The 27,677-nt window shown below is 44.6% G+C and overlaps 3 protein-coding genes across 4 annotated transcripts; 1 reads left to right on the top strand and 2 right to left on the bottom strand.

Annotated features, from left to right (window-relative positions):
• Positions 1-547: 547 nt before the first annotated feature.
• On the bottom strand, positions 548-11,129 carry DUSP3 (dual specificity phosphatase 3). The gene is made up of 3 exons (XM_039846625.1): positions 10,945-11,129; positions 7,790-8,016; positions 548-4,198 (listed from the first exon to the last, which is right to left on the bottom strand). The coding sequence occupies exons 1-3, from the start codon at positions 11,067-11,069 to the stop codon at positions 3,993-3,995; spliced, it is 558 nt and encodes a 185-aa protein (XP_039702559.1). The 5' UTR covers positions 11,070-11,129; the 3' UTR covers positions 548-3,992.
• A 1,280-nt stretch (positions 11,130-12,409) lies between these two features.
• Positions 12,410-16,261, top strand: CFAP97D1 (CFAP97 domain containing 1). 2 transcript variants are annotated; one of them, XM_039846627.1, is made up of 6 exons: positions 12,410-12,729; positions 13,246-13,316; positions 13,598-13,716; positions 14,687-14,810; positions 15,296-15,352; positions 15,833-16,261. In XM_039846627.1, the coding sequence occupies exons 1-5, from the start codon at positions 12,606-12,608 to the stop codon at positions 15,350-15,352; spliced, it is 495 nt and encodes a 164-aa protein (XP_039702561.1). In that variant the 5' UTR covers positions 12,410-12,605; the 3' UTR covers positions 15,833-16,261. The 2 variants fall into 2 exon arrangements, with proteins under 2 accessions (XP_039702561.1, XP_039702560.1); XM_039846626.1 differs by lacking the exons at positions 15,296-15,352; positions 15,833-16,261 and having other exon boundaries at positions 14,687-15,031.
• Positions 16,262-23,544: 7,283 nt separating this feature from the next.
• On the bottom strand, positions 23,545-27,651 carry LOC120589197 (MAGUK p55 subfamily member 3-like). Its single transcript, XM_039846628.1, has 3 exons — positions 27,536-27,651; positions 25,991-26,113; positions 23,545-23,990 (listed from the first exon to the last, which is right to left on the bottom strand). The coding sequence occupies exons 1-3, from the start codon at positions 27,575-27,577 to the stop codon at positions 23,814-23,816; spliced, it is 342 nt and encodes a 113-aa protein (XP_039702562.1). The 5' UTR covers positions 27,578-27,651; the 3' UTR covers positions 23,545-23,813.
• Between the last annotated feature and the right edge of the window lie 26 nt (positions 27,652-27,677).

A 27,677-nucleotide genomic window follows, 5' to 3' on the forward strand; every position in this document is an offset into this window, starting at 1 on the left:
TAGTCTAATTGCCTCACGCTATGGAGAACTGGAGACTACAGAAACTTTTTCTGCCCAGACTCTTCCTGAGTCTTTTATTCAGAGGGAAAATGGCAATGCTTAGCCTAGAGGGGATAATGCTAATGGTGGAATTTAAGGCATCTGGGGGCAGGGATATATGTTGGGACTGCCCAGTCTGCAGGATCACTCAAATCCTAAAAAGCCATTCAACCATCTTAATGTGAGGCCACCTCGAGACTGTCAACCGAGCCCCCTGCTTTCTCAGAGACATAAATCTTAATTCCCTCATTTGGGGTAGGCCACTCTACTCAAGCATATTCCAGTCAATTATACTTCAATAAAGCTGAAAATTTTAAATAAATGAAAAGATTATTTCTAACACAGGAATTTTCTGGTACTGAGGAGATGTTTAGCAAATATCTACTGCATAAATACAATCATCGTGGAACCTATAACTAGCTTAGGAGGGCTGAACAATCCTTTTTAAGTTAGAAAAAGCAAGCATAAAAGCTAAGCATAAAAGCAATCAACTGTGATAGGACGAACATTTCTTTGTAACATAAGACATTTATTTTGGTTACAGTATTAGTATTTTAACACTGATCTGTGATACAACAGATGTTAAACTTACTTTAAAAAATCAATTTAATACTTTCCCCTTTTCTGTCCAGAAAATTCATGCTTTCACAATCAAATTACCCTAAAAGCTGACAGGAGTTAAGTTAAGCTTCCAATCAATCTACTCTCTCAACCAGACACGGTCTCTATTTCTAATCTGGATAAAATCTTGACTTGGAAGGACCTTGTTGGCTCTTCAGTGATTCCTGACTTCGGTTTTATGACAGGAAGTTTCCTGTGAGAAAAGCTCATATCTTTATAAGATCAGTGCTTATTTTGATTAAAACGTTAGCATCTTAACATTAACTTGGGACACAAAAGGCACCAACATTCCTTTTTCAATCATCCATCACCACGAATAGGACACAGCGCCACCTGCTGGTCATCATATTATTACATACCCTCTAATTTCCAGGTGGTGGTAAATTTCCAAGTGGAGATTCTTGAACAACCCTACAGTGTCAGAGCCAAAAGGGACCTTAAAGTTATTCTAAGTGAGTTCCCTTGGTTGATAGATGGTGATTTTTGCTCTCCAGATAACTCAGAGTGGTAGGGAAACAGACCAGCCTGTGGAAGGTGTACTACTTTAGAACAGAGAAGAAACATTTGGTGCTGTGATTTGGGGGTCTGCTAGTCAAAGACAGGGACCGTATCAGGGAAGGAGGTGAGTACACCCTGAGTTCCTATTTCATCACTTCCCAGGGGATAAAAAGTTGTCCAGAAACAGCTTCCACTCACAGCTGTTAACTCTTATACAATAGAAATTTATTTACTCAAAGATCTAGGAGCTAAATCTCGTGAAGTAAATATGGGGTTTCTGAGACTAAAGACTATCAAGAAATCTCAAGTTATCAGCAAAAAGTAGTGCCAAAGTAAAGGCAGTAATTCTCCCACTGACCTCATGCCCCTACAAACAGGCCCTCAAGAGCTCCTATGTAGCTGCGGCCATCCTGTGTGGTGACCACTGCCTGGATGTGGGAGGGGAGCCCCAGCCCCCCTATCTTGAGCCTCTTCCAGAAGCAGAGCAGAAATCTCTGACTTAGGTATGCTACATGTTTCCTGGAAGAAGAGCCATAGATTCTAACCCCAACTTTTACTTCCTTTTCCTGGAGCAGGGATGGGTTTGTGCCAACTCTGTCCCACCCTCATCCAGAACCCCCGCCTTGGCACCGCAGCTTGAATCTTGTACTCTGTCCACAAAACAAACTGGCCCTTGAACACACAAGCTGGGCCAAGGGCATGTGCAGTGCACCTGGACACTCCAGGGGGCTCATTTCTTGAGAAGTGCAGTGTGAGAGAAAGAATTCAACTTCAGAGTGGCAAACCTGAAACAGTGCCTCAACTCTGCCTTGAGATGGGCAACCCTGCGGGCCATGCCCTTAATCACTCTGGACCCCAGCTTTTTAAAAAAGGTGATAATATACAAATAAGCTCTACCAACTAGGGTTATTGGGAGGCTCAAGTTAGATGAAGTGGGAGAGTTATCTGAAAACCATGAGGTACAGAGTTTAGAGGATGGCCATTTCGCTTAGGTGGCTCTATCTGGACAGCCAGTATCTAATGAAGACGGCAGATCCTAGTTTGTTCAGGGCTGCCGTGACCACAGAGAAAAGGGACCGTCCAGGCTGCGCAGTGCTGCCCCTGTTGAGATAGAGACCATTACACCCGTGAGCGAGGCCCGAAGGCACACCTGCTTCTCCTGGTCCTGGCCAAAAGCTCCCGGTCGACTCTGAAAAAGGCACATTCTGCAACCTTGACATGTTAACACTGCCTGAATTTAAATTTAAAACAACTTTAATTATTCAATAAAAGTCCCTGATATTTCATTTCAGGTGAGGCTCTCTTGCAAATCCTTACAAGTGATCCTACCACAAATTCAGGCTTCTGGGAGCGTGATACACCCACCAGAACAATGCCCTATATATATATTTGGTTCTCAAAATAAAAAAGTTAAATTCTACAAACTTCTATCAGACACCTATGTGCTACGTGCTGGGGGCATGGCTGAGGACCACCGCTCTGCCATTAGGGAACCTGAAGATGACAGCATTGCATCACTTGTGGACAATCATGCAAAGTCCTAACAAGACTGGGTTGAAGACAAAACCCTATATTCTGACAAATGTGCACACACAAGTGTAGGTGCTAGTGCATTCCGACATTATCCTAAAAAAAAAGTCATCTCTTTTTGTTTGTTTGTTTGTTCTATCACCAATAAAGGCTCCATTTGGATGCTCTGTCATGTTTCATTTCTGCCTGGCTGAGTCATTTTTGCTCCCAAGGGTCCAGGATCTTTTCTGGCATCAGAGAGCTGTAAAAACTACCTATAAGTGGGCAGGGGGTGAGCCTTGAACCGTTCATCTCCCTGCTCGCCCTTCCTCTGGTTGTGTTTCTGAGACACACCCCCCCACACACACCCACACCACACGCTGTAATTGGCCAATTTCCTCCTCCTGTTCTTGGAATAGCAACCGAGACAAAAAAGCAGATAGCACGAGTGGCTTGGGCTCACCAACACTATAATTCAGGACAAAACCCTTGTAATTCTCCAAATGGTGGGGTTTTTAAATAGGCTGGACTTCAACACCCTGTTTTCTAAAAAAGAAAAATAAAACCATGCCTGAGGCATCACTCTTCTAACAAACCAAGTGACTAAGAGCAGCCTCAGGGAACTATTCGGAGCTCAAGCCTTCCAGGGGTTCACATTTTAGGAACTATTGATTCAGGGGAATCTGCCCACCTGAGGGCCTCTTCGTTTAGGTATCTTTAATCCTAAGGAAATCATTAAAATGTGGTCTCTTCGTGGGAATTTCCACCCATTAACAACCAACAGCTACCCCACACCAACCTCAGATCTCACGACACGTCTCTGCCTAGAAGCAGAGTGTGGGTGACTGTGAGGAGACGGGGGAGACAGACGTGGGGAAGAGAGGGCCCGAGTTTGCATAGTTCCTTTACAGGGCTCGAGGTGTTGTGTTCCCCACTCAGGAGAGGACCCAGGAGTGGGGGATGGAGAAGATCGGGAAGGGCCCCTGTGAGCACCTCAGGCCTTACGATTCCACGAACTTACTGGCCTGGGTCATCCACAAGCATGCATGTCACAGGCCTTCCCCTTCTGCGAACCCACCTCAGGAAGAGGACATCATAAATTGCAGGCACAAGACACACCAGGGAGTAAGAATGTCCTTCTTAGCAAGCTTCTTTATATGCTCCTCAGGGGAAAGTGGCCCAGGGCTGTATTGGGACAGATTTGTGGGCAAGTGCCTGGTGATGCTGGGAGCAGGGTACACTGTGTTTCCTAAACATGACAGCTTGGGACACCTCCACCAGGGCCTCCCCTGTCCAACTTCTAGAGAAGAGGCAGCAGGGCAACCCTAGAGTTTCAATTTCCCCTCCTTGACTAGTCTGTCATTGAGCTGGCAGAGTTGGGCCAAGAAACCATCGTTGGGGCCGATCTCACGGTTCTGCCTTACGAGGCTCAGGGCAGACTTGACATCCATCTTCTGACGCATCATGAGGTACGCGATAACTAGAGTTGGGGAGCGGCTGTAACCTTCGCGGCAGTGGACGAGCACACGGCCTGTAAGAAACGGGGTGACAATGTGAGCTTGGGCCCCCGATCGCCACAGCTCTAGTCAAAACTCTTCCAGGAAAAACAGACAGAAAATACAATGCAAGGCCATGCTGTACCCCCCAGGACAGCCAAGAAGAAAAAGACAAAACACGCAAAGCATCGGAGAGGACATGGAGCAGCTAGGACTTTGGCCTGTGGCTGGGGGGAGGTAGGGTGGTATAAGCGGGTCCACCACTTTGGGAAACTATGTGGCGGTACCTACTCAAGCTGAACCCATGACTCCCCGAGAGCCCAGCAAGTCCACCCCAGATCCATGGCCAGCTGGAGTGCGTACCCATGTTCACCAAAAGACATGCACCAGAACGTAGCCAGCACCATTCATGGCAGCCCCAGTCTGGAGACTCCCAAAGGCCCATCGATGGCAGGATGGACAAATAACAAGAATGTACAATCTACGTGATCAGAAACAATGTGGATGACATGCACCAATAGGATGTATATGACTCCACGGAGCAGGAGAGCAGGCAAATTGATATATGCTGTTAGAAACCTGGAGAGCGGTAAAGGTGGGGGTTGGGGGGATTTGAGAGGGAACACGTGGTGGGCTTTCTCGGATGCTGGTCGTGTTTCGTTCCTTGATATGGGGGCTGGCACATGGTTGTGTACAGTGCACTGATCTACACATTTGTGATATGGCTACCTCTCTATATGAATTTGTATTTCAATCAAAAGCAAAACATGCAATCAACCCCAATGTCCATCAACAGGTGAATGGATAAGCAAACTGTGGTACATCCATATGATGGAATACTCAGCATTAAAAAGGAATGAACTATTGCAACAACATGGATGAAATGCAAAAAAATCATGCTGAGTGAAGACCAGACCAAAAAGGCGTGCATACTGTGTACTTCCATTTATATAAAACTCTATGAAATGTACACTAGTGGCTAGTGATGGAAAGCAGATCGGTGGTGGCTTAGGAATGGAGGGCAGAGAGGGCAGAAGGGAGGGTCACAAGGAGACAGAGGAAAAGGTGGGGGTTGATGGATCTGCTCATTATCTTGGTTGTGGCGACAGTTTCACAAGTGTATACATATGTCAACACTTATTAAACTGTACTATGTGGAGTTTACTGAATGTCAGTTATACCTCGACAGAGCAGTTTTAAAAAATAAAAGGAACATAAATGTCAAATACAAATACAAACCAAGACAAAAAATCAAAACGAACACACAAATGAAAACACCATCTCATGGCTCCCCAAAAATCCCACGAGGCCCTGCTCTTAGGCAAGTGCTTGGCAGATGTGAGCACTCAATAAATATCGGCCAACACTACGAGTCCTCCGGTGGCACCCAGTACATCCTCTACTACAGCCCAGCCCCCTGCTACCGTCAGCTATGCACCAATCGACCCTCCTCAGCCAGACCATGTGTTCATTAAGGGCAGGGACTGTGCAGTACTGATTTTTGGATGCCCTACGATCGCTAGCATACATCAGGTGCTCAATAATATTTGCTGACTAGCCGAGTAAATGATCACCCATAATACCTCTACACAGGCATTATTTTGAAGGAAATCTGCTGGCCTAGAGTCTGTTAAACAGTCTCTTCTGTTCCCAAAACACAACTCTATTTTCCCAACGCCTCCCAAAGCGGGAAGGGGGAGTCCTCCGCTTCCCTGTTCATTCACTCTCTGGCCAGTGTACCCAAAGTATGCAGAGTGAGGATTTTCCTGTCCCCATCCCAGCCACAAGACCCTCTGCAGAGCAGCTGCCTTTCTACCCAAACATACTCAGCCTGCCCAGGGCTCCAAGCCAATGGGGAAGGGGAGGGTTCAAAGTCGGTCCTTCTAGGCCCCACCCAGACACCACCTCCTCCATGAAGCCTCCCTTGATCTTCCAGGCTGGAAGAGATCACTCTCTCCTCTGAGCACCCCTGGCCATCCCCCTCGCCTCCCCCCCACCCCCCGGCTCCCCTGAGCCTTGCACTGTGGGAGGCCAGTGAGTTTCTGCTGACTCACCTGGCCAGTCAATCTTAGAAGCATTTACATTTGGCATTAGAGCCCACAGAATTCATTTCTGTCACTCGTTCAGTAGTCATCTGCAATGTCCCTGCTATGTGCCTGATGCTACATCAGATGCGGGGGAGACAGACAAGTGGGCGGGCTTCGTGGAAGAGAGGACATTAGGTCCAGCGCTAAAGCACGTGGTGGGGTTTGCCAGAGAACGGGATAGGGAGAGGCAGAAAGGACTTTTCAGACTGATGACCCAGCCAGTCTACGTGCGCTAAGGCGGAGGTCACAGAAAGTCAAGGTATGTTCCTAGTTGTACGGAAGGAAGAAACAAAGTCAGAGAGCTCTCGGTTCTCTGAATGGATGGCCAAGCGATATACAAGAGCAACCCCCAGCCCCTCAACTGGGCCCTTCGTTCTCATCTCTACATGGGCCAGAACTACAGGAGAGGAGGGTGGTGACCCATATGAGAGACCATGAAGGATCACAATAGCCTGACAGTAAAGTGTACAGATTCTCCAGGCAATGAACCTTCCCTCCTGGGCCCCAAACGTGAGATAACCAGCGTCTAATAAACTCTGTTCACTGGAAATCATTTCAGTGGGGAGGCTGCACAGGAAGCGTCGGTGTAGCAGACAGGCTAGAATCAGGGGGACAGCGCTAATCACGTCTCAGTGGAGGTCACTTCCCCTGGGAGGGTGTGGGGTGGGGAGGAAAGAAGAGCTTGGAGCTGGAGCAAAGGTAAAGGCAGCTGCTGAGACAAAGAAGCTGAAAGCAGAAAGGGCAAGTGGCCCAGCCTGCTCTGCAGACGCCTGGCCTGTGGCCTTCTAGGATTTCTTTCCGGAACAGCTGCCAGCACCTCAGAGATCCTGCTTCAGTCTCTACAGGAAGCATCTAAAATCTGGCTGGAAGACCTGGCCTGTGGGCTATAGTTTACTGATCCCCAGCCAAGGCAATCGGGGCTGCCCCGTTCCCCTCGCCAGGTACTCACATCCCCCAACTCTAACCAGTGAGAGGTGAGGGGAATTCCACTGGGGAATGTTCTACTTGCTCTTAAAAATGAGAGAAACATGAGGAAGAGATGGCTGCCTCATCTTTTGCTGCACTTTGTCCTATTGGAACATGGTAACTAGATCTGTTGCAACCATCTTGGGACCATGAGGGCAGTGCCCAACCCTGTAGGTGGCAGGAGAGGGAGAGGAAAAGCAATGCCCCCACTAAGCTGTTGAATCAGCCACCCCAGGGCTTCTCCACCTTAGGACTTCTTATCATGGAAAATAAGTCTTCATTATTGAAGCTCTTAGAATCGAGGGGGGGTGGCGTATGGCTGGAAATTAACCTTCAAAGTCAAATCGACACAAGGACCCTGGGGCCGCCACTTGTGAAAAGTTTGAACATCTTGTGTAATATGGGGCCACTTGACAGGCAGCCAGAGAGAGACCAAAAGCTCTCTGTCATTCACCACAGGAGACAGGAAACAAGAGGTTTTCCAAGAGGAAGCCTGTTGTGGCCTGTTTTCAAAAAAAAAAAAAGTCCAGTCAAAGCTGCCTCCTACTGTCTCCTAGGTGGCGGGTCCCTTACCGTTCTTTTGAGCCAAGGCCTGGTCAATGAAGTCTGCAGCCCTTTCAAAGTAGGCGCTAAGGTTGAATTCCTGCGTGTCGTTGGCCTTGATGCCCAAGTAGGTGATGCCAGAGTCCTTGTAGAAGTTGGCACTGGTGTTGACGTGCATGAAGGACCTGCCCTCAGCAGCGTTCAGGACATGGGTGATGCCCAGTTTCTGCAACTTGGGGATGTCTTGAGCCACAGACCTGGACAGAAGACAGCAGCAAGGGAATGCTTAACAAACCAACCGGCAGCCCCAGTGGGAAGAAGACAGAGAAGATTCTAAGCCTCTTGGCAAAGCGAGGAACTCTCCTGCTCTGGCCCCTGATGGCTTCTCCCCATCTTATATGACCCTCGTCCCTCACCCCAGTTATATCTAATTACCAGCAGCTGCCCCAAATAGACTGGGCAGTGTCATGCCCGTGCTGCTCCCTCTGCCCAGAACGCCCTTCTCCGTGGACATGTACCCTCTCATTTTTCACCACCCTCTGCACTATTTCCTGATCTCCCCTTCATTTCATTTGGCATCATGCTCCCTATACTGTGGTGATCGTATAGACAAGTGGCTAAGAATGGGCTCTGGAGCCAAAATGCCTGAGTCTTAATCCAGCCCTGCCACTTACCAGCCAGGCAACCTTGAGCGAGTCACTTAACCGTTCTGTGACTCAGTTTCCCTGTCTGTAAAATAGGGATGACAACAGAACCTAGCCTCTGGGGTTTATGAGTGTTCAATGAGCTACTAGTCCATAGACAGAGCCTGACACTGAGTCAGTGCTACTATTCTAACACTTAATTGTGCTTTTTTGTTTAATGAGTACATAGTGCGTCAGTGGAGAAGAATGAAATCAGTGCCTCCCAGGCATTCCATGAATGTACATCAGTACATTCCTTCTTTGGAATATAAAGTGCAGCAGCCCCCTCCCATCCCCCAGAGGTATCCTTCCTGCCACAGTCCACTAGTCACACTGCTGACACTCTCTTGGGTGAGTAAATACTTGGGGAGCAGTGGCCCCAACAGAACTATGGGGGTTACAAAACATTTGATCTGAATAGTCAAAGGGCGCCTTTATTTCATCTTACAACATCCCAGTTCAAACAGCTGTTTACACGTTACAAAACTCCTCCTGCATGATCTTGTTTGCCTGTCACAGTGGCAGCCCTGTGAAGAAGGAAGGACAGAACTTAAACTCTGGCCTGATAGGACAGTGGAAGGATGTGCACGTGCTCACATGGGCTGCTGAGTGGAAGAGCTGGGAGGAGACCTCCTTTCCGCTGACACCAGCCACACTGCTCTGTCCTCCGCCTCAATCTGTTTCTCATGCCCACAGGAACTGTAAATCCACCAGAAAATGTGGCACTTCCAGGCTCCTCTCTGCCCTGTGAGCCCTGATCAGGAGCCCTGATTTTGTTCAGGGGTTCCCCATGGGTGGGGGAACACAGGGTGCTCAGTCGATCCTCCTTGCTGGGCACCCCACACACCCCTGGCTAAGTCAAGGTCAGATTTGCTTAGAGGGCAAGGAATTTGTTTTCTACACTGGCCATCAGCACCTGCCACTGTAGAAAACACATTCACAACCTTGGTTTCTTTGCACTTAGGAAGTGGCGACAGTTAAATGTGCCAAGAGAGTAGGGTTTCCGAGGGTGCCAAGGTCACTTGCTGCTTGGGTGGCTGGAGAAGCAGTTATCCTCAGAACCTTGCAATTACTAAGGCCTTTGACTGAGACTCTGGGACCCCGTTCTAACTATCCTGTTCATGACACTACATCCAATGGTAAAGCAGCAGCTCATTAAAAAAAACAATTAACTTTGAAGAGTCGCTACTATTTATCTCCCTTCTCTAATACTAATTCGACACTGGACATATTTACCATTATCATTATGATCACTACTACGAATGAACATTGCCTGACACATAGCAGGTACTTAATATGGTGAATAAAGATGAAATGGATGAGACAGTCCCCCATGAGGCTGGGACCTGCCTTATGGACCCCTTCTAGCTCCAAGATGACCCTCATTTCTGTGGCCGTCCTTTGCAGAGTAAGCATCAAGTCCAAGTCCAGGACGGAGGCTAGAGACATCAACAAGACATTAACCCTGTCCTCACAATCCCTCAAACTCACGTAGGGGCCATCCTCTCCTATGTGTAAAACAAGAGAGCGGGGTTTACTAAAATGCAGTCCCTGGGCCCATGGAGCTCAGGGTATTGGTAACTGGGTCCTCAGGGTCTCGTCAAAGTCCAGCCAGAGCCCGCCCCGCCCTCCACGCCCCCTCCCGCCCGCCCCAGGCTGTACCGCCACGCTACACTCTGCTTTCGGCTGGTATTTCAGCACCTCTCAAAATGGTTAACACTGGTTCTCTCCTGATGCTGACAATTTCTTACTAGTAGTTTGACTAACAGAAAATGGAAAAATAAATTTGGTAAAAACTCCTAAGTGAAAAATAATAATTCATTTCCTGGTGGTGAGAAGGGAGGGAGCCTTTTCTAAGTGATGGCTCAGGTCCTTATGGGGTTTATCATTGGGTCATTCTAGAATCCCATGCAAATCAAACCCCATCTGGAAGGCAAGAGAAGCAGCAGAATACCCCGACCCAAATCTCTGGACCCCCTTCTCCCCCCATTTTGGGTATTTCGATTCCGGGAAAATTCCACGCCCAAACTGTGACGTCAGCCCGTTGCCATGGCAGCGAAGGCAGACATTCCGCGGTGACCTCACTGCAGAACCAGGCAGCCGTCACATGACACGCGGGCCGGAGACCCGCCGGGCGACAGAGGGCCACCTGTTAAGTGAACATGACAGTCCCGACCCTGCCCAAGGCCGAGCCCCTAGCGGGTGGCGGACGCGAAGCTGGCCGAGCGGACCCTGGGGCTCTGTGCACCCCCAGAAGGGACAGACCGCGCTGGGCCAGAGCGAGGATCAGTTCCTCCACCTCCCGTGCGGGGGTGGGCGGCGACTCCAGCCCCCGCCCGGCCCCCGCCCGGCCCCCGCCCAGTCCCTGCCGGAGCTCCGCAGAAGCGACCACGCCCCGGCTCCCCCCACCTGCGCCTGCTGACGCCCCCTCCCCAGCTCCCGGGTGGGCGGGGCGTCCCGGGGAGGGCCCGGCAGGGCTGGGGCTCCGGAGCAGCGACTCACGCGTTGCCCACGTAGATCCTGGGGATGACCTCGTTGCAGGGCTGGCTCGGGAGGCTGTAGCAGCCGCTGCCATCCGAGAGCAGGTCGTTGAGATCCTGAACCGAGAGCTCGAACGGGCCCGACATGGCGGCGGCCGGGCCCTGCACGCCGGGGCGGCAGCCAGCAAAGGGAGAGCGGTCGGGTCAGCTGGGCGGGGGCTCCCGAGCCGGGACCCGCCCCGCCCCGCCCCGGAGGCGGGCCCGCCGGGCGCTGGAAGCCGCGGAGCGCGGGCGCCAAAGCGCGCTCTACTCCCGGGAAGTACGCGCCCCGCATGGCCCGGAGCGGACACTCGGAAGACCCCTGGGCCTGTCGCCGGGCGGAAATGCCGCTACTGTAGAGTTTGGGATGAAGGTCCTCTCTCACCCCCAACTAAGGCAGTTCCCGTATCATTATAAACTGGGAAGTGCAGTAACTTCATCGGACCAAATGCAGGGCGCAATAAAATGTTCCTATAGACCGGGGTACACCCAAGTATTATTGTTTTAAGATGACAGGGACACCCGGGTTTCGCTCGTTTGCTCTGACTCCGCCTGTTGTGGACCAGCAGCGTTGGCATCGCCCGGGAGCGTGTCAGAAAGGCAGCATCTCTGCCCCAGTTCAGACCAGCTGAATGACAATGTGCATTTTACAGACCCATTCCCCACTCCCAGGAGATCCCTACAAAAAGTTTAAAGTTAGAAAAGCCCAACTCTGGGGCACAATTCTTTCTCTGAGACTGCTGAAAAAAAGAAAATGAGGATAATAATACTAATTCCTAACTTGTAGAGCTGTTTGGATAATTAAACGTGACACTTAAGGAAAGCACCCAGCACTAATAGCACCGAACAGGTGTCTGTTCACTCTCTCTATCGGCAAATATGTGGAGCACATCTAGGTGCCACACCCTGTGCTAATGTGGAGATGAATCCGCTCCTTAGCAGCCCTCTCCGGAGCAGCTGCCAGCTGGCTGGCTATGAGCCACAGTGTCAGCAACTCATCCTTTACTGAGATCCCACTAGGAGCAAAAGACAGCTTTTGTCTTCTCCCACTGCCAGGAAAATGGCAGATTCACCCACGCACCCCTCGGAAGAGCAAATGTGCCCCTGGGAATTCAGGAAACCCACATTCTGAGCCCAGCCCTGCCACTAACTTGATTCTTGAGCAGCTAAGCTGCTGCTTCCGACTTCAGTTTCCTCACCTGCAAGTGAAGAAATTGCATCAGATTATCCTTCAGGTCATAGTTCGCCTCCCCCAAAAGTTTGTGATCTCACACTTTCAGAGGAACCATTGTGGTGGAGACTCCTTAGCTTATAGCAGAAAGTATATAACCAAGGCTGGCTTCCCCCCACCTCCTCCCCTCCCAGAACAACAAACCTTTTCTGGCTTCTGCTGATGGCATCTCCACTTCAAGCAGGTGAGAAAGCTCCTGAGTCTCTCACCCCTCATCTTGACTTGGGCCTAGGTTAGCTTTCAAAAGAGAAGCACTGGGACAGCCAGGCATGCTCCTGCTGCTGCTCCTCCTTCCTTGAGACCTGTCCTTGATGTCATAACTGGGTAACTATGACAACCTGTCATGGGAACAGCTAAGTACCTCACAGAGGAGCCTAGATGCCTCATTTCTGAAGTGAGTCTAGGAAGAGAAGATGAACAATTCCCTGGATTATCTAGCCTACCCCGTTATCGTCTCTAATCATAGGCAGAGCACAGCCTTCAGGAAGAAACTGGACTTTGGCCACTACATATGTCACAAGAATAGAATACAAATAGGTATGTGGATCATTTAGGCTGGACACTGCGATTAGGGGTTCTGAAAGGGTCTACCTTGGAGATATTAACAGTAAACCAGACCAGTATATGGCTTTACGATGATGTGGCCTTGTCTACTGAGTTGGGTCAAGTGATCATTAGCATCAGAGACAAATTTACCTTCTATCAGGGAGTTTGAGAGAAATGCTAATTTAAACTCTGTAAAGCCAAAGTAAGCTAGAAAGAGGATAGGACTTCAGCACAGGATAGATAAGCTAGTCATACCAGGAAAGGGTGGGAGAGAGGCTCTTTCATGGATTCAAAGGACATTTATCTCTGTCGATTTTACTCTCTCTAGCCCTCACGATTCTTTCATTTCTGCTCAAAACTCTTTGAAAATGTCAGTTTGGGAAATTAAACTAAACTAAAATTCCTGAACTGGATTAAGGTCAGAATTCAAAATTGAGTAATTGGGGTCATTGTCTAGAATGCACGCCTATGATGTAACATTGTTCATTTTTATTTATCTTTCTCTAGTGAAGCCGGCTGTTGACACCAAACCTCCAGTGGCACACACACATCATATTTTAAAGTTGAGCAAACTACAGGTATTTGTTTTTGCCATCTGCCGATTTGCCTAATTTTTATCTGTCCTAAAGAGGTCCAGTTTCCCAGAGCCTTCTAAATACTTACCTAACCCAAAGATCTGTTAATTCTCATCCTGCCCACACACATCACCCCCAGTTTCCTCAGCTCTGCTCCCAGTCTCCACCATGGCCCTCAGTTTGCCTCTTTCCCACAATCCCAAAGGAGGGTGATGCTAAACCATTGTGTGTTAGAGCACAGGGTAGCGATGATGTCACCATGGAGGGGTGCGGTCTCTCACCAGGGCGAACAAAAGAGAATCGACAAAATCGAATATGAGAACAAGAAACTGTGCCAGAAAATCGCCAATGCCCATCGCGGGCCTGCCAAGGTGGATTGCTGGAACGAATATTTTTCCAAGAGGTAGTGTTTTTTTTCCTCTTCATTTCAGTTTTGGAAAGTCATTCCCCTTGTTAAGTTTTAGTGTCTCCTGACATTAGGTTCTCCCGAGCGGGAGGAATATGGGAAGTTATCTTGAGGAATAACCGAAAAGACAACATTAAGGAGAATGAAAACTACCCAAAACAAGGACCTAGTGTTAAGGAGCTAACTTTTATTTCATCTAAGAGACTTCTTATAGTCTCATTCAGAGTTTGTTGCAAGAAAGCAGTGTGTGCTTTTGTAAAACGGTGACCGTAGCTGGGACTATGACACGGCATTCTTAAGAATTGGTTCCACGTTGATTTCCTGAGCAACTATTATGTGCTCAGCACCAGGAATACAGAGATGAAATGAGATATATATATTATTTCCTAACCTCAGAGAACTCAAGGTCTGGTAGGGGAGACATTTATGTAAATAATAATGCCGTGTGGTTAGGGTTACAGAAGAAGTGTATGCAAAGGAAAAACTTGGGTAGATGTGGAAGGTGGGGAGTGTCATGATGCCTTTTCACTATCCTTGTATATCTGAAACTGACTTGAAAGCTGAGGAAAGTGAGGTGAAGCAAAACTTGTCATCAGCCATTTGAGATTTATCCATAGGCAAGGCCTTCCTTCATCATAGAAATCAGACGTTCTCAATTCTTGTTTCACGTAATAACTGAGGAGCTTTTATAAAATGCCATTGCCCAAGCTGCACCCCAGACCAATCAAGTAGAATCCTCTAGTGCATAGCAGGGCTGAAAATCACTGATCTAAATTTACCAGCCACTGCGATACACATTCCCCAGAGTAGTCTGGTTCAGTCGGCGTGTGGGGCCTCAGCTCTGCGGGACAGCTTGCTCCCTGCACTGCTGCAGCCTGGGTTTGTGACTTCGTGACTTTATCACCCTTACTCCTATCCAAGAGGAGGATTTCATTCTTCACCCATCTCGGGGTTTTGTGTTTTTCAGCTTAAACAGAGAAACAAGGAACCGGGAGCTAGTGAGAATCACCGTGGAAAACCAGGGCATTCTGAAGAGGCTTTGTGATCGCAAACCCCACTACGACCGCAAGTCATCGGAGATCGACTGGCAGGCACGTGGGGATTCTGGGATATTCCTGTGTGTGCACAGAGTTCATCTGTGTTCAGAGTAGGGTCAGTTTCAGGAGGGACCCCTGAGCAGCTGAGGATGAGATCGTGAGAAATGTTACAGTAAAAGAAAAACCACCCAGAGCAAACCATCCGCAAACTAAGGACATCTCCTTGGTAGCAAAGCCATTATGAATCAGTTTCAGAAAAATATCTGGTAGCATCTTCTCCCATCCCTTAATTCATTAAGAAAGGCTGAATGTATAAGCGCAGAAGATGAAGGGTATACCATCCAGTATGTGGTTAATTTTGCTTCATTTAGGAATAACCCTTCAAGAAGAAAAAACCATCTGCAGTGTTTTTAGCACCTCCACTCCCTAGCCTTTCTCTGTAAGCCTTTTCTAAGCCATCCTTAGAATTTAGAACTTCAGCTTGCATACCAGCACCCTGGCTTTGACATAAATTTTTCTGATTTTTTTTTTCCTTCAAGAATTCAAGACGCTATATCAGAAATACAACAAGATATCTTCTCTCCCGAGATGAATAGGTATGTCTTCTCCGGGCTGCTCTTTACTAAAGAACATGGTGATCACGGTTGATACCAAATCCCCCTCAGATGGAGAGTGAGGGGACCGGTTAAGGGGTGAATTTGCTCTTCTATAGTATCAATTGGTCATCATCCATTCAGGGAACTTGGAGCTCTGTCTTTGTTTAAGGAGGAAATGTCTGTCTTTTGTCATCAGCTTTGAGGCTTTACCTGAGTCTGAGAAGTGATTTGTTCCAGGAAGATATAAACAAGAGGCTTCGTAGCTTTAATGTTGTGCCAAAGTTACATTACAGGTCTCTGTCACTATTCAAAAGTACTGTTGTCTTGGCATTTTTTATTATTGAACATTATTCATAATGACTCAGTTTGGTTTTCCCCTCCCTGGGGAGAAGAATAAATGGACACTGAGGCTTTCCAAAGAATAGTTCTGTATAATTGATGGTTCTCCATTTCTCTCCCTCTCTTCTCTCTGAATACAAGGTTACTCACTGCAGAAAAGATACAAGAGAAGGCGCTAGGATTTCTTAGCCGCTTAGACTCTCAAGACACTTCTAAGTGGCTGAATGCTCAATCTTAGAATGCTACAATAAAGCTTGGAACATAAAGTGAGTAAGTTACATTTAAGGCAACCAATGGCTTTAAGTCCCATCCTCAAATGGAGACAGAATGGGGTAGGCAGAAGGAAAGAGGCAATAAGCATTTATATTTGGGGCTATGAAAAGAAGTTTTAATGAGAGAGAACTTTTAAAAACAAACACCAGCACCACCATCCTGAGGGGGAGAAAAGGTGGAGTGAGATGATCTAGCCAAAAGTTCAGCTCTGTCGAAATGGAAAACAAAAGCACATGGTGAAATTAAGGTTCAGACAACACAGAGAACAAATGCCATTAGTTTCTCTGTGAATACACAGAATTGAAAAAGTATGCTTCATTGATGTTTCTAGGTACCGTGTTCATTCATAGGGAGCAAGCAACAGTGAAAGCATCAAAAAATGTATCAAAACGCGTGACAAGACAACATTGCATGGCTTCTATGACTGGTCATGGTGGTTTTGAGCCTGACTTTTTAAACTTTTTTATTTTAAAAGACGGTAGATTTTAAATTTTCCCATTACCGATAAATAACTTTTTTGTTTTAAAATAATCAGATTCACTGGAAATTGCAAATAAATGTATGGGGGGGCCTCCTGCTCCCTTCCTCCAGCTTCCTCCAATGTTAGCATGTTGCGTAACTATAATACAATATCAAACCAAGTTTACACTGATACAATCCATAGAGCATATATACATTTCACCAGTTACACATTTGCATGTATAGCTCTATGCAATTTTATCATGTGTAGCTTTGAGTGACTACATGTTCAAGATAGTTAGCTGTGCCATTATCAAAAGACTCTATTGTAACCCCTTTTAGCCACAGCCACGCACTTCTTCCCATCCCGAACCCTTGACAATCACTAAGCTATTTTCCCTCTCTATCATTATGTTATTTCAGGAGTGTTACATAAATGGGATCATGCAGTATATATCCAGTCTTTTGAGATTGGCTTTTATTCACCCCATATAATTTCCTGAGGTTCATCCAAGTTTTGCGTACCAATAGTTCATTCCTTTTTATCTCTGAGTAGCATTCCGTAGTATGGATGTACCACAATTTGTTTAACCATTTACCCATTGAAGGATATTTGGGTAGATTTTAGTTTTTTGACCATTATGAATAAAGCTGTTATGAACATTTGTGCACAAGTTTCTGCATGAAAATAAGTTTGATTTCTCTGGGATAAATGCCTAAGAATGTAATTGCTGGATTGTATGGTAAGTCCATTTTAAAAGGAACTACAAAACTATTTTCCAGAGTGGCTGTACCATTTTACATTCCTACCAGCAATGGATGAGTTTTTCCCACATCCTCACCGGTATTTGAATTTATCACCATTTTAAAAATTTTAGTCATTCTAATATGTGCATAGTGACATCTCACTTGGTTTTAACTTGCATTTCTCTAATGATTAATGAAGTAGAACATCTTTCATATGCTTATTTGCCATCTGTTCTTCCTCTTTGGTAAAGTGTCTATGCATCTTTTATCTATGTTCTGACTGGATTGTTCTTTTTTGAAATATTGAATTTTGAAAGTTCTTATTATATTCTAGATACAAGCCCTCTTTTGAATGTGATTTGCAAAATATTTTCTCCCAGTCTGTAATTTGTCTTTTTGTCATCTTAATGGGTTCTTTCACAGAGCAAAGTATTTTAATTTTCATGACATCCAATTTATCAATGATTAAACTATTCTCTATTATGACTTTATCAGTGTCAGTATCCTGGTTGTGATATTGTGCTATAGCTTTTGCATGTGCTACCACCGGGGGAACTGGATAAGTGGCACGTGGGATTTCCGTATTACCGATATACATGTAAATCTAGAATTATCTCAATATAAAAAGTTGAAAGAAAAATATCAATATGTCCAAATATAAATTCATTATTAAACTGGTTCCAGTTCATCTCAGTTTGAGGAACCACCATTCTTCCAGACAGCCAAGTGAGAAACCTGGTAGTCGTCCTTTAAATATTCTGTTTATAGAATATAGAACATATCCTATAATTTCAATCCTTTTAAATGTGTTAATGTCATCTATCTAGGCGACTATTTTAGGGGCATTTGAAATGAACATGTATTTTGCTGTCGTTGGGAGGAGTGTTCTATAATCCTATTGGTTGAGGATATTCATTTTTTTCTCTTCTAGTTCTATCAATTGCTGAGAGTAGGGTGTTGAAATCCTCAGTTTTAATCATGAATTTGTCTATTTCTCTTTTCAGTGCTTATTGGTTTTTATTTCATGTATTTTAAAGCTCTGGTGTTTGGTGCATGTCTTGGTTTTGGTGCATTTAAGATTGCTATGTCTTGGTGGAGTGATCCTTTTACTATTATATAATGTCCCTCTTTGTCTCTAGGAGTTTTCTTTCTCTGAAGTCAACTGTATATAACAATATAGCCATTACTGCTTTTTAAAATTTGTTACATAATATGTCACTTTGTATCCTTACTTTCTGCTTACATATGTACACTTGTAGACAACATATAGTTGGGTCATGTGGGGTTTTTTTTTAATCCACTCTGCCAGTCTCTGTCTTTTTTAATTGGTCCCTTTATCCTCCTCACTTTCAAAATACAATTATTTAATATATTTCCTTTATACACATTAAGCATCACATCAGATGGTGGTGTAACTTTTGCTTCAACCAGAAAAATATGAGTCAAGAAACTCAAGAAGTGGAGAATCATCTATTATGTTTACTCCTATTCTTACCTATTCTGGTTGTTGTTTTTTTCCATTTCTGAAGGTCTCAGCCTTCTATTTTCTTTCTGTTTGAAGCACTTCCTTTAGCCATTTTTTGAGGCTGAGGGAAACCAATAGAATTTGTTAGTTTCCCTTCCTCTGAGAATGTCTTTATTTCCACTTCATTCTCGAAGGATAATTTCATCACATATAGGATTAAAAGTCTACATTTCTTTGCTTTCAGCACTTGACAAATGTGTCACCTTTTCTGGCCTTCATAGTTTACTCTATAAGCAATACTAAAATAGAACTTGAATTAGTGTTCTTTCTTAGTTGTTTCTCCATTTTTAAGGGTTTTTTTCATAGCCTTTCGTTTTCAGATTATGATGTGTCTTGATATGAATTTCTTTGAGGTTATCCTATGGGGGGTTTTCAGCCATTATTTCTTTGGATATTTTTTCAGTCTCATATTTTACCCTCTCCTGGGACTCTGATGATACAAATGTTAGCTCTTTTGTTATTGTCCCTTTTTTTTCAGTCTGTTGTTCAGATTGAGTAAATTTTCAGTCTGTTGTTCAGATTGAGTAAATTTTCTTGATCTATCCTCAAGTACCCTGATTTGAGCTTCTGGCATTTCCATTCTATTATTGAGGTCATACAGGTTTTTTATTTTTCGCTATATTTTCATTTCTTTAATTTTCATTTGGTTTTTATAACTTCTATGTTCTTGCTAATATTTTTTATTTTCATTTTTCCAAGAAAATTTCTAACTGGTCGTTTTAGCATTTTTATTACAACTGCTTTAAAATCCTTGCCAGATAAATTCCAGTATCTGAATTATGCCAGTATTGATATCAATGGATTGTCTTTTTCTTATTGAGATTGGGTTTTCCTGGCTTGGGGTATGATGAATGACTTTCTATTGTATCCTGGGAACTTGGGTTGTTATGTTAGGGACCTCTTAATCTTATTTACATTTATTTTAGCAAGTAAAGGTTCGTTTTAGGTGTAGTGCATAAATTCTTGCTTCTTTTATAGGTTATTACCAATGACAGTGCAGTTTTCTGAGCCTTTGCGATACTAGTCTGATCTGCTTTGTTTTGGGGATGTTGCTAGGGTTCGCTCTCAATCCGCTGGTGTCTTCTGTCATATTGAAAGGTGCTTCTCCGGGCTGCATGGTGTCCCTGAGCCACCTTTGGGGAGGGTCTCCTTATGCTATTGTGTGAAGGACAGGACAACACGGGACTTCCTTGCTGCTGCTGTGAAAGAAGTGGGCCACCTGCTGGTGCCCTAGTGTGGAAGTAGAGTTGGAGGCGCTCCACGAGGTCTCTACTGGGCTCCTTCCCTGTCCCTTGACAGAGAAGACGAGATTTTCTTTCTTTCTTTTCCTTTTTCTCTTCTCTCCTCTCCGTTTTTTTTTTGTTTTTTGTTTTGTCCTTCCTGTCTGTGCTTGTTGGTGGTTCTGGGTTACAGGCCTCTCCAGAGTCCAGTCTGGGGTAGACGGGAGATGAAAACCCAGAAAACGCACCACATTGTTGTTCCTCAAGCCCTGAGGTCCCTAGTCAGGCCATCATCTTTTTTCCAGCATTCAGAGAGTCCTTTTAGCATTGTCTTTGAAATAAATTTCCAAGGTATTTAGTTATAGTTAAAGAAGAGGAGGGGGGAAAAGTGATTCTATACCATCTTGTTCTGAAACAAGCCTGACTTTTAAAGGAAGCAATGGTTCCAAACTGTAAAGAGCAGGACATGGTAGAATGAGAAATTGATCTGTATTAATTCCACCAGATAGAGAAATGCTGCCTATTGGGTCTGAACTGTATGATTAAAAAATGGGCTTTGTGTATTTGTTGGTCTGTAGTTATTAAATAAATTGCCAAGCGCTATCATTTTTTGGATGCATGATCCTGTGATTGGTGGTATAAATGATGTGACACTGATATGTGGGTACAAATTTTGATGGGCCACATGTCTTAAAACATGTATTCGAAAATACAATGTAACAAGTGTGATCGGCTAATGTTTAACGTAGCTGAGCACTGCATCTGAAGGATGATGTTTGTGACTTTCTTAAACCCATCACCTGCAGGGAGTGGAGTGGGTGCTGCAATGAGGATGGCAAACAGGATGAATTTACTTGCTAACTCTGCTCAATTGATAGTGGATTCTGTGTCCTGAAAGGTCCAAAAGCAGTGCCTAGATTCAGCAGAATGATGATTGATTAGTAATGTCTGCCACGAGTGAAGCAATGGATAATTGCAGCACACGCACCCCACCTATTTCACATCCCTCACCTAGAACAGTCTCCTAGAGCTCACATGCTGTCTGGTTGTAGGCACAGAGAGCTAGCTTACATGAGGTTGAAGGCCCAAGGCCTTCTGTGAAATTTCTGCCTAGGAGCTCAGAACGTGTGTTTAATAGCTGGAATGGGAGTTGGAATTGCATTTACACACGCTTCACCAATTTTTTTGTAAACAGATGCATTTTTGTTTTCCACAACACTTTTCTGCTTTTTACAAACAGCAGAAACACTTTACAAATGACTTCTGTCTCCAGGGCCCTCTCCATTCTATTCTCACAGATTTGGGAGCAGACAAACGGCTGTAGACACAGCTTGTCTTAGGGGTGGGGAAACTACTTTGATGGGAAATAAAGCAGGCATCATATTTCAATGTCTTGCTTCATAATGTATGCAAAGAGAATTACCATTTCATCTGACGATTGTGAAAAAAATATTAAGAAGCAGAAAATGTCTGTTGTGTAGTATGAAATACAAAAAAAGTCATCCGGTGCTCAAACCTTGTATTCCTACAGCAGAGGAAAAACTACCCAGATGGGACTTGCAAAGAGATGGTTAGGACCTCCACCAAGGTGGAGATTTTTCACGGGTAATTTGGATTTATGTTTTTTCCTGAGAGCTGACTCTAGATCCTATATAATACACACAATTTTATATGTGCCATTCACACTTCGAGGAGCAGCTGCTCATCCTACCCTGATTCTATGTGAAACAGCTCAAGACTAATTTTACTTGGTAAGAATCCAGTACTCTGTAAAGTACAAAGAAGTCTTCACCCTTTTGCCAGAAAGTCCTCAAGAATGTGATCCTATTAGATGGACCTACCAGGTCAGTGAGCTAGAAAGTTGCAAAGGTGTCCTTGTGTAACAAGGCAAAATGGCAGTTTCTAAATAGACAGCAAATCTTCTCTCTAACGCTTCACCCTTAACCTAGCCTCCTTTTCTTCTCGAGGGAAAGAGCTTGAACATATACATGTGTAGGCAGCCGCTTTTCAGTCTTAGAAGTTATAGCCATACTGCCGATTACTATAAATTTTAACTGTGAACATATTCCTCACTTCTAAGTCAGTTACTTAACAGGAGCCTCAATTATGGGACCACAAAAGAATGAGGCGGTATAGTGTAGAGATTAATGACCATCTCTGGTATTAGGGAGACTTGGGCTCAAATCCTATAGCTCTGCCATTTATTTAAAGCTGTGAGAGTTTGAACATGTTATTTATTTATATTTTTAATTTTTTTAATTTATTTAAATTAGTTTCATATATATAGTACATTGGTTCGACATCTATATAGTTCATAAAACGATCCCCCCAATTGCTCTCTCCCTCCCCTGGCCCTCCACCTAGCCATCATATTAATGCTAACCGCATTCCCTATGCCGTGCTCCCCATCCCCATGACCAACTATCAACCACTAATTTGTACTTCTTTAACCCTTCACTCCATTTTCCCAGCCCCGCAATCCTCTGTCCGTCACCAAACTGGACAAGCCATTTAAACTTTCTAAGCCTTGTTTTTCTTATTATATAATGGGGATGATAAGAAATCTTATGTCACAGGCTTGGAGTATTTGTCAAAATAATATACATAAAGGTTTTAGCATAGCTCCCAGCACAAAATAAAGACTTATATACATTGGCTATTAAAGAGAAATAAAATTCTCTGATCAGCTAATATAGCTCACAGTAGTCACGGGGATGTAAAGTACAGAATAGAGAATATAGTCCATAATATTGTTATAACTATGTATAGTGCCAGGTGGGCACTAGACTAATCGAAGGGATCACTTTGTAAATTCTATAAATGTTTAATTATGCTGTACACCTGAAACTAATATAAAATTTTATATATATGTGTATGTATATATGTGTACGTATATACATATATATACATATACATGCATATATATAGTAGCTCACAAATCCTGTGTGACGCTTTTACTCAGAAACAACCCATTAAGCCCACACTTAGAATCTATATAATTTGATTTTCACAGTCAGGACTGATGTATTGTGGCTTAGACATAGTTTTGACAGGGCGTGGGGAGAGCAGATCATCTGGTTTCTCAGGATCTAGCATGACAGGAGCTCCTATAATCTAAAGGTAGGGACAGGCAAGAACTAAGGCAGCTGTCAGTAATGAGAGGGACAAATGACAGAATGAAACAAACCAAACAAAACAAGGACTCAGTTGTAGGAGTCTGAGGGTATTTAGAAAGGAGACAAGCAGCCTTACCTTCCTTAAGAGTCCCTGAAAACAATCGTGTATCATAGACTAGTACAGTAATTCATGGTGACAGTAAAGTAACTAGTACAGTAATTCATGGTGACAGTAAAGTATGCTTCAATCTTCCAAAGAAGTTTGTGTACACTCAAGTACACTGCCAAATAAGCACTCGCCATCAGCGAGGTTAAAATCAACACTTTGGTGCTTGAAGACAAAGGGACTTCAGTCACGTGAAAAAAATCCCCTTGGGTAAAACTCAACCTCAATGAAGCTGAATAAATGAAGTGTCACCATTTGTCTAAAACCTACTTCCCTGCAAATCGGTACTGTATGAATTCACCACCACCGTTCCCCAAAGACCGGCTACTTAACTTTGGCACAAAGAATCAGGGTCAACTTGCCTGTGATACTTTAATGAATGACACATGTTATTTTGTGATATGCCCCCTTTCGACTCATGTTTTCTGCTCCAAAGGGGTTCAGTGAAAATCAACAGACAAAAACCAACAAACAGGAATTCCCCACATATACTCTTCTTGATGATGGAGTTTATGGAAAATTCCGCCCCTCTCCACACTTGCAATTCTTGGATGGTAACATGGCTGGACTGGGTGGTCTTCTAGGTCCCCTCCAACCTGGATATTCTAAGATACAGTTACCTGACCCAATTAATAGGTACCCAGTGAGTGTCCTTGTTCAGCTTCTCCAAGAGCATTCTGAGCTGGCCGTGTGCACTATGGAGATCTTCCTTCAGCAGCACAGCGTCCACCAGGTGCCCGTAATGCTGGTCTATGAAGGCGGCGGAAGCGGCCATCTCTTGCTGTTCCTCATCCTGCAAAGGGGCAGTTATGGAGCAAGTGTATGGTTCTCCCCCCAAATAGAAAACCTACAGCGGTTCTCCCCCCAAATAAGAAACCTACAGCCTGCATCTTGAGCAATGTTCCAAGTGATAAGCAATGACTATGGCCCATTAATAATGAACTGTGAACATAAAAACGGAGTATCATGACAATATTCTATCAGACTTCCAAGAAAGTTAATGGGCAGTAGACATAAACATTGTTCAGTCATTCATTCACAAAATATCTACTGCGGACCAGTTCACTGCAAGCCATGAAAGGAAGTGCTTTGGGGCGGATGCTGATTCTATACCTGTGTGTCTATGTCTGTGTCGATATCACACTTCCTGTCCAAAGGTATTTCCAAAGAAGTGGCAATGTTGTGTTGCATGATAATTCGGTTAAATAATTACAGGAAAGAACCATACATAAGAACCACATAAAAGCAAAGCGAGCATTTCTGGAATTAACTAGGGGGAAATGAAAAAGAAAAGTAACTCTGGTGCCCTCTGAAGCCTCCTGGTATGAGGAAATGAAAAGAATCATTTCCAAACACCAGCAAAAGAGACAAAGTTATTCAGGAAAGTGCTAGGACGACTCTTATCGAATTCCGCATTACCTTAGGGTAACTGACTAATCAGATTGCTTTCCTAACACCTAACACTAAAGTATAAAGAGTCTATGATCCCTCCTTTGCCCAACCTGTACATTTGCCTTTTCATTTCATTCATTCATGCCTTTAAAAAATAGAATTTCAGGCAGGTAGTTGACTGACAATTAGCCAAATAACTGGTTTTTGGAAGTTGCACAACAAAATTTGTCACTGGCATTCACCAATCTCCCCTTCTCTCTCTCTCCAGTCCGTCCTTGCCATCTCTCCTCTGCTCCTAGGGGCTCAGTGTTTTGATGCTGCCATGTTTTGAGCTGTCCTCCCACAAAGAGACCCACGTTCCAAAACAGTCCCTTCTCTCCCCTCTGTCACCCATCAAAACCTGATTCCTACTTCAGTGAGGACATCTGCAGTTTCAGAAGATATGTTCTAAAGGTCTAGGAAACAGTTTTTGTATGCTGCTACAAAGATGGCAGAGACGTAAGAGAAGGCTGAGATCATTTCTTCTGCTAACTTCTTTCCCTCAGGAGGGAAAAAACTAGATTAAATCGAGAGAAGCTTCCTAATTCTGTATTGTGTCTTGCAGGGCGCTCCTCTCGTACTCAAAAGCACTCTGCAGTGTCCCAGCGCTGCCCATGGATCTTCAACCCTTCCTCCCTTACCCCCTTATACACACATCCTGTAGACCCGTCTGCTGCTTCTGGAGTTCCCCCTTCTCCAGGACCCTCACTGTTCATCCTGGAAGCATTTAGCTATTTGAGAAATTATAGAAGGAACATTTTTGCCACTAAGTACCTTAATCTTCCTAATAAATATTTGTATCTTGAAAGAACGTAAATAAATCTCTAATGGAGTAAAATGTGTGACATTTGTCTTGGAGCCACAAATCCCCTGAACCCTTTTCCTGGCCTGTAAAGGTGGAACGTTCAATCACCTGCAGTTTTAGCAGGAGAGTCACAGACCCGAACGGCACATGGGAACGATTCTATACGTGCTGCCCGTTGCTGGGTTGGATTAGCTTACCGGACCTGAATTTGGTTTCAATTAAAAACTACTTGGGTTTGGCTTAGGAGTTCAAGAGATTTGTGTGGTTTGTCACACTCAGATCTGGTCCCTGACAGGTATTGGTCCCTATTTTCTGGGAGGGTACACATATGTGAGGGAGCGGAAGGTGGGTGGGGAGTCCGGGCAAAGCCACCGCTGTCTGAACTGGGAGGCACTTCTGACTGCCCCACCTCGAGCTTTCTGGTCACTTGATCATCTAAATCTGGCCAATAGGCAAAACAGAAAGAGATGGCCCTATGCAAAAGTACAAGTGCCCTCATGTTGCTGTAAGAGGCCCTGTTCGGCCTTTGTTAAAGAAATGATCAACCTTGAACTTACAAGGGGAGCTGCTGTGTCCTCACAAGCTGGGGACATGGGTGGCGTCTTCCTTTTTTCCTGAATTGCAGGCTTTACAAATATAACATAGGGTTTGAACTCTGAGGTCCTCAGTTGTCTCAGGGCCTGAGAAAGTAAATTCAGGAATATTATACTTTGGAAATATTTTACTGTGAAACATACTTTTTGAATGCTCAGTAATGGTGTGCTTCATCACATAACCTCAACGGCAAAGGTCCTGTATATGGTCATATGACAATGGACTTCAACTGGGCAGACCAACTGCTTATTTTCCCACCCTCCACTTTGACACTGGACTCAGCTGGGCCCTGAAGGCCTACTTGTTGACAAGGGAGGTCCCAAAGCCTCAGCTGGCTCCAAGAGTTGCCATCTCTCTTTGCTCTGACTCTGCAAGCTCTAATTAACCTTCTCACGCCCTTCTCCACCTGCCCAGTCCTGAGGGATGAGCCAGCGGGATTCAATGTGTGTGTATTTAGTCACACATCGTCAATTTGGACTACACTGACATGAAATGTTTGCTATTGCACAGGCCTCTTTATGAGTCAAAAAAGAAAAGGTTTGCTAAGCAAATAAACTAAAAAAAATCACTTGAAACCAACTGTAAAGACTTTAGGTTTTCCATATGCAAATTGTCCTGTTAATCAGTGCATTTTATCTATAACGAGGGGCCTCTATTAGGAAACATTGGTATTCAACTGTTATATGTACAATCTGCAGCCAAAAAAAAAATTAACAAAATCACTTTCCAAATAAAATTTTGAAATTTAGACTTTTAATTTTGACCACCAGCTCCCAGTATGTCTACCTTAGTGAGAGCTTTCCTTTATAGACATAATGTACTTTGTGGAATCTGTTTCAAGCAAACTTCTATAAAATAAAGCCTACGGCTTATATCATAAAATGAGAGCTCCGTTTCTACAGAGGAATAAAAAAAATCCCCAGATTGAAGTCAACGCTTAGAAGTGTTTCTCAAAGACAAGGTTAAAAGATTGTTAAGCCCCTGCTGAGCACACAGCAGGCAGAGTGTGCAGAACTGGAAATGTTTTGAAGCACCTCACAGGGTCACGTTTCCTTCCATTTTTCCCTTTCAAATTGCTCTCCTGATCACCACCTTCAGCGGTCCCCCAAGCCACTAGTTTCAGGGAGGGGGTGAGCCAAGGGCTGAGCCTGCTTTCCACGTGGGCACTGACACCTAATTCTCTGTCACATCACAACTGGCCAGTTGGTGCCACCGTCTACTGCATGACTTACTCCATGTAGAGGTTCCTATCCTGGGTCTCTGGGCCACCAAGAGGGTCCATGAACTCCCTACAATTTTAATGCAGTGTTTGTGTATAGAAGTGCACATTTTGGGGTGCAAAGCTTTCATTAGATTCTTAGAGGAAGTTGCAAGAAAATTTTAATATCCAGTTCTCTAGACTAAAAATCCCTTAGCCTGAGGTCAAATGTTCGGTAAAATATATAATCCCACCCTCCTATTTTATAAATTCCCTTTACAGGAAATGCCCATCTGGCCCAGGAACTCACGTCCGGCTCCACATCCACCAAACAAACTTTGTTTTTGGCCATCACAGCCTGAATGGCATCCAGGCTAGTCCCATAGAGATTTTCCTTGTATTCACCATGCTCCAGGAACCTAGAACCAGCAAAGGGAAAAGGGCTTTAGTTC

The sequence above is a fragment of the Pteropus medius genome, unplaced genomic scaffold, assembly GCF_902729225.1.
Source record: "Pteropus medius unplaced genomic scaffold, Ma_sr-lr_union100, whole genome shotgun sequence".
In the NCBI taxonomy this organism is placed as follows: Eukaryota; Metazoa; Chordata; class Mammalia; order Chiroptera; family Pteropodidae; genus Pteropus; species Pteropus medius.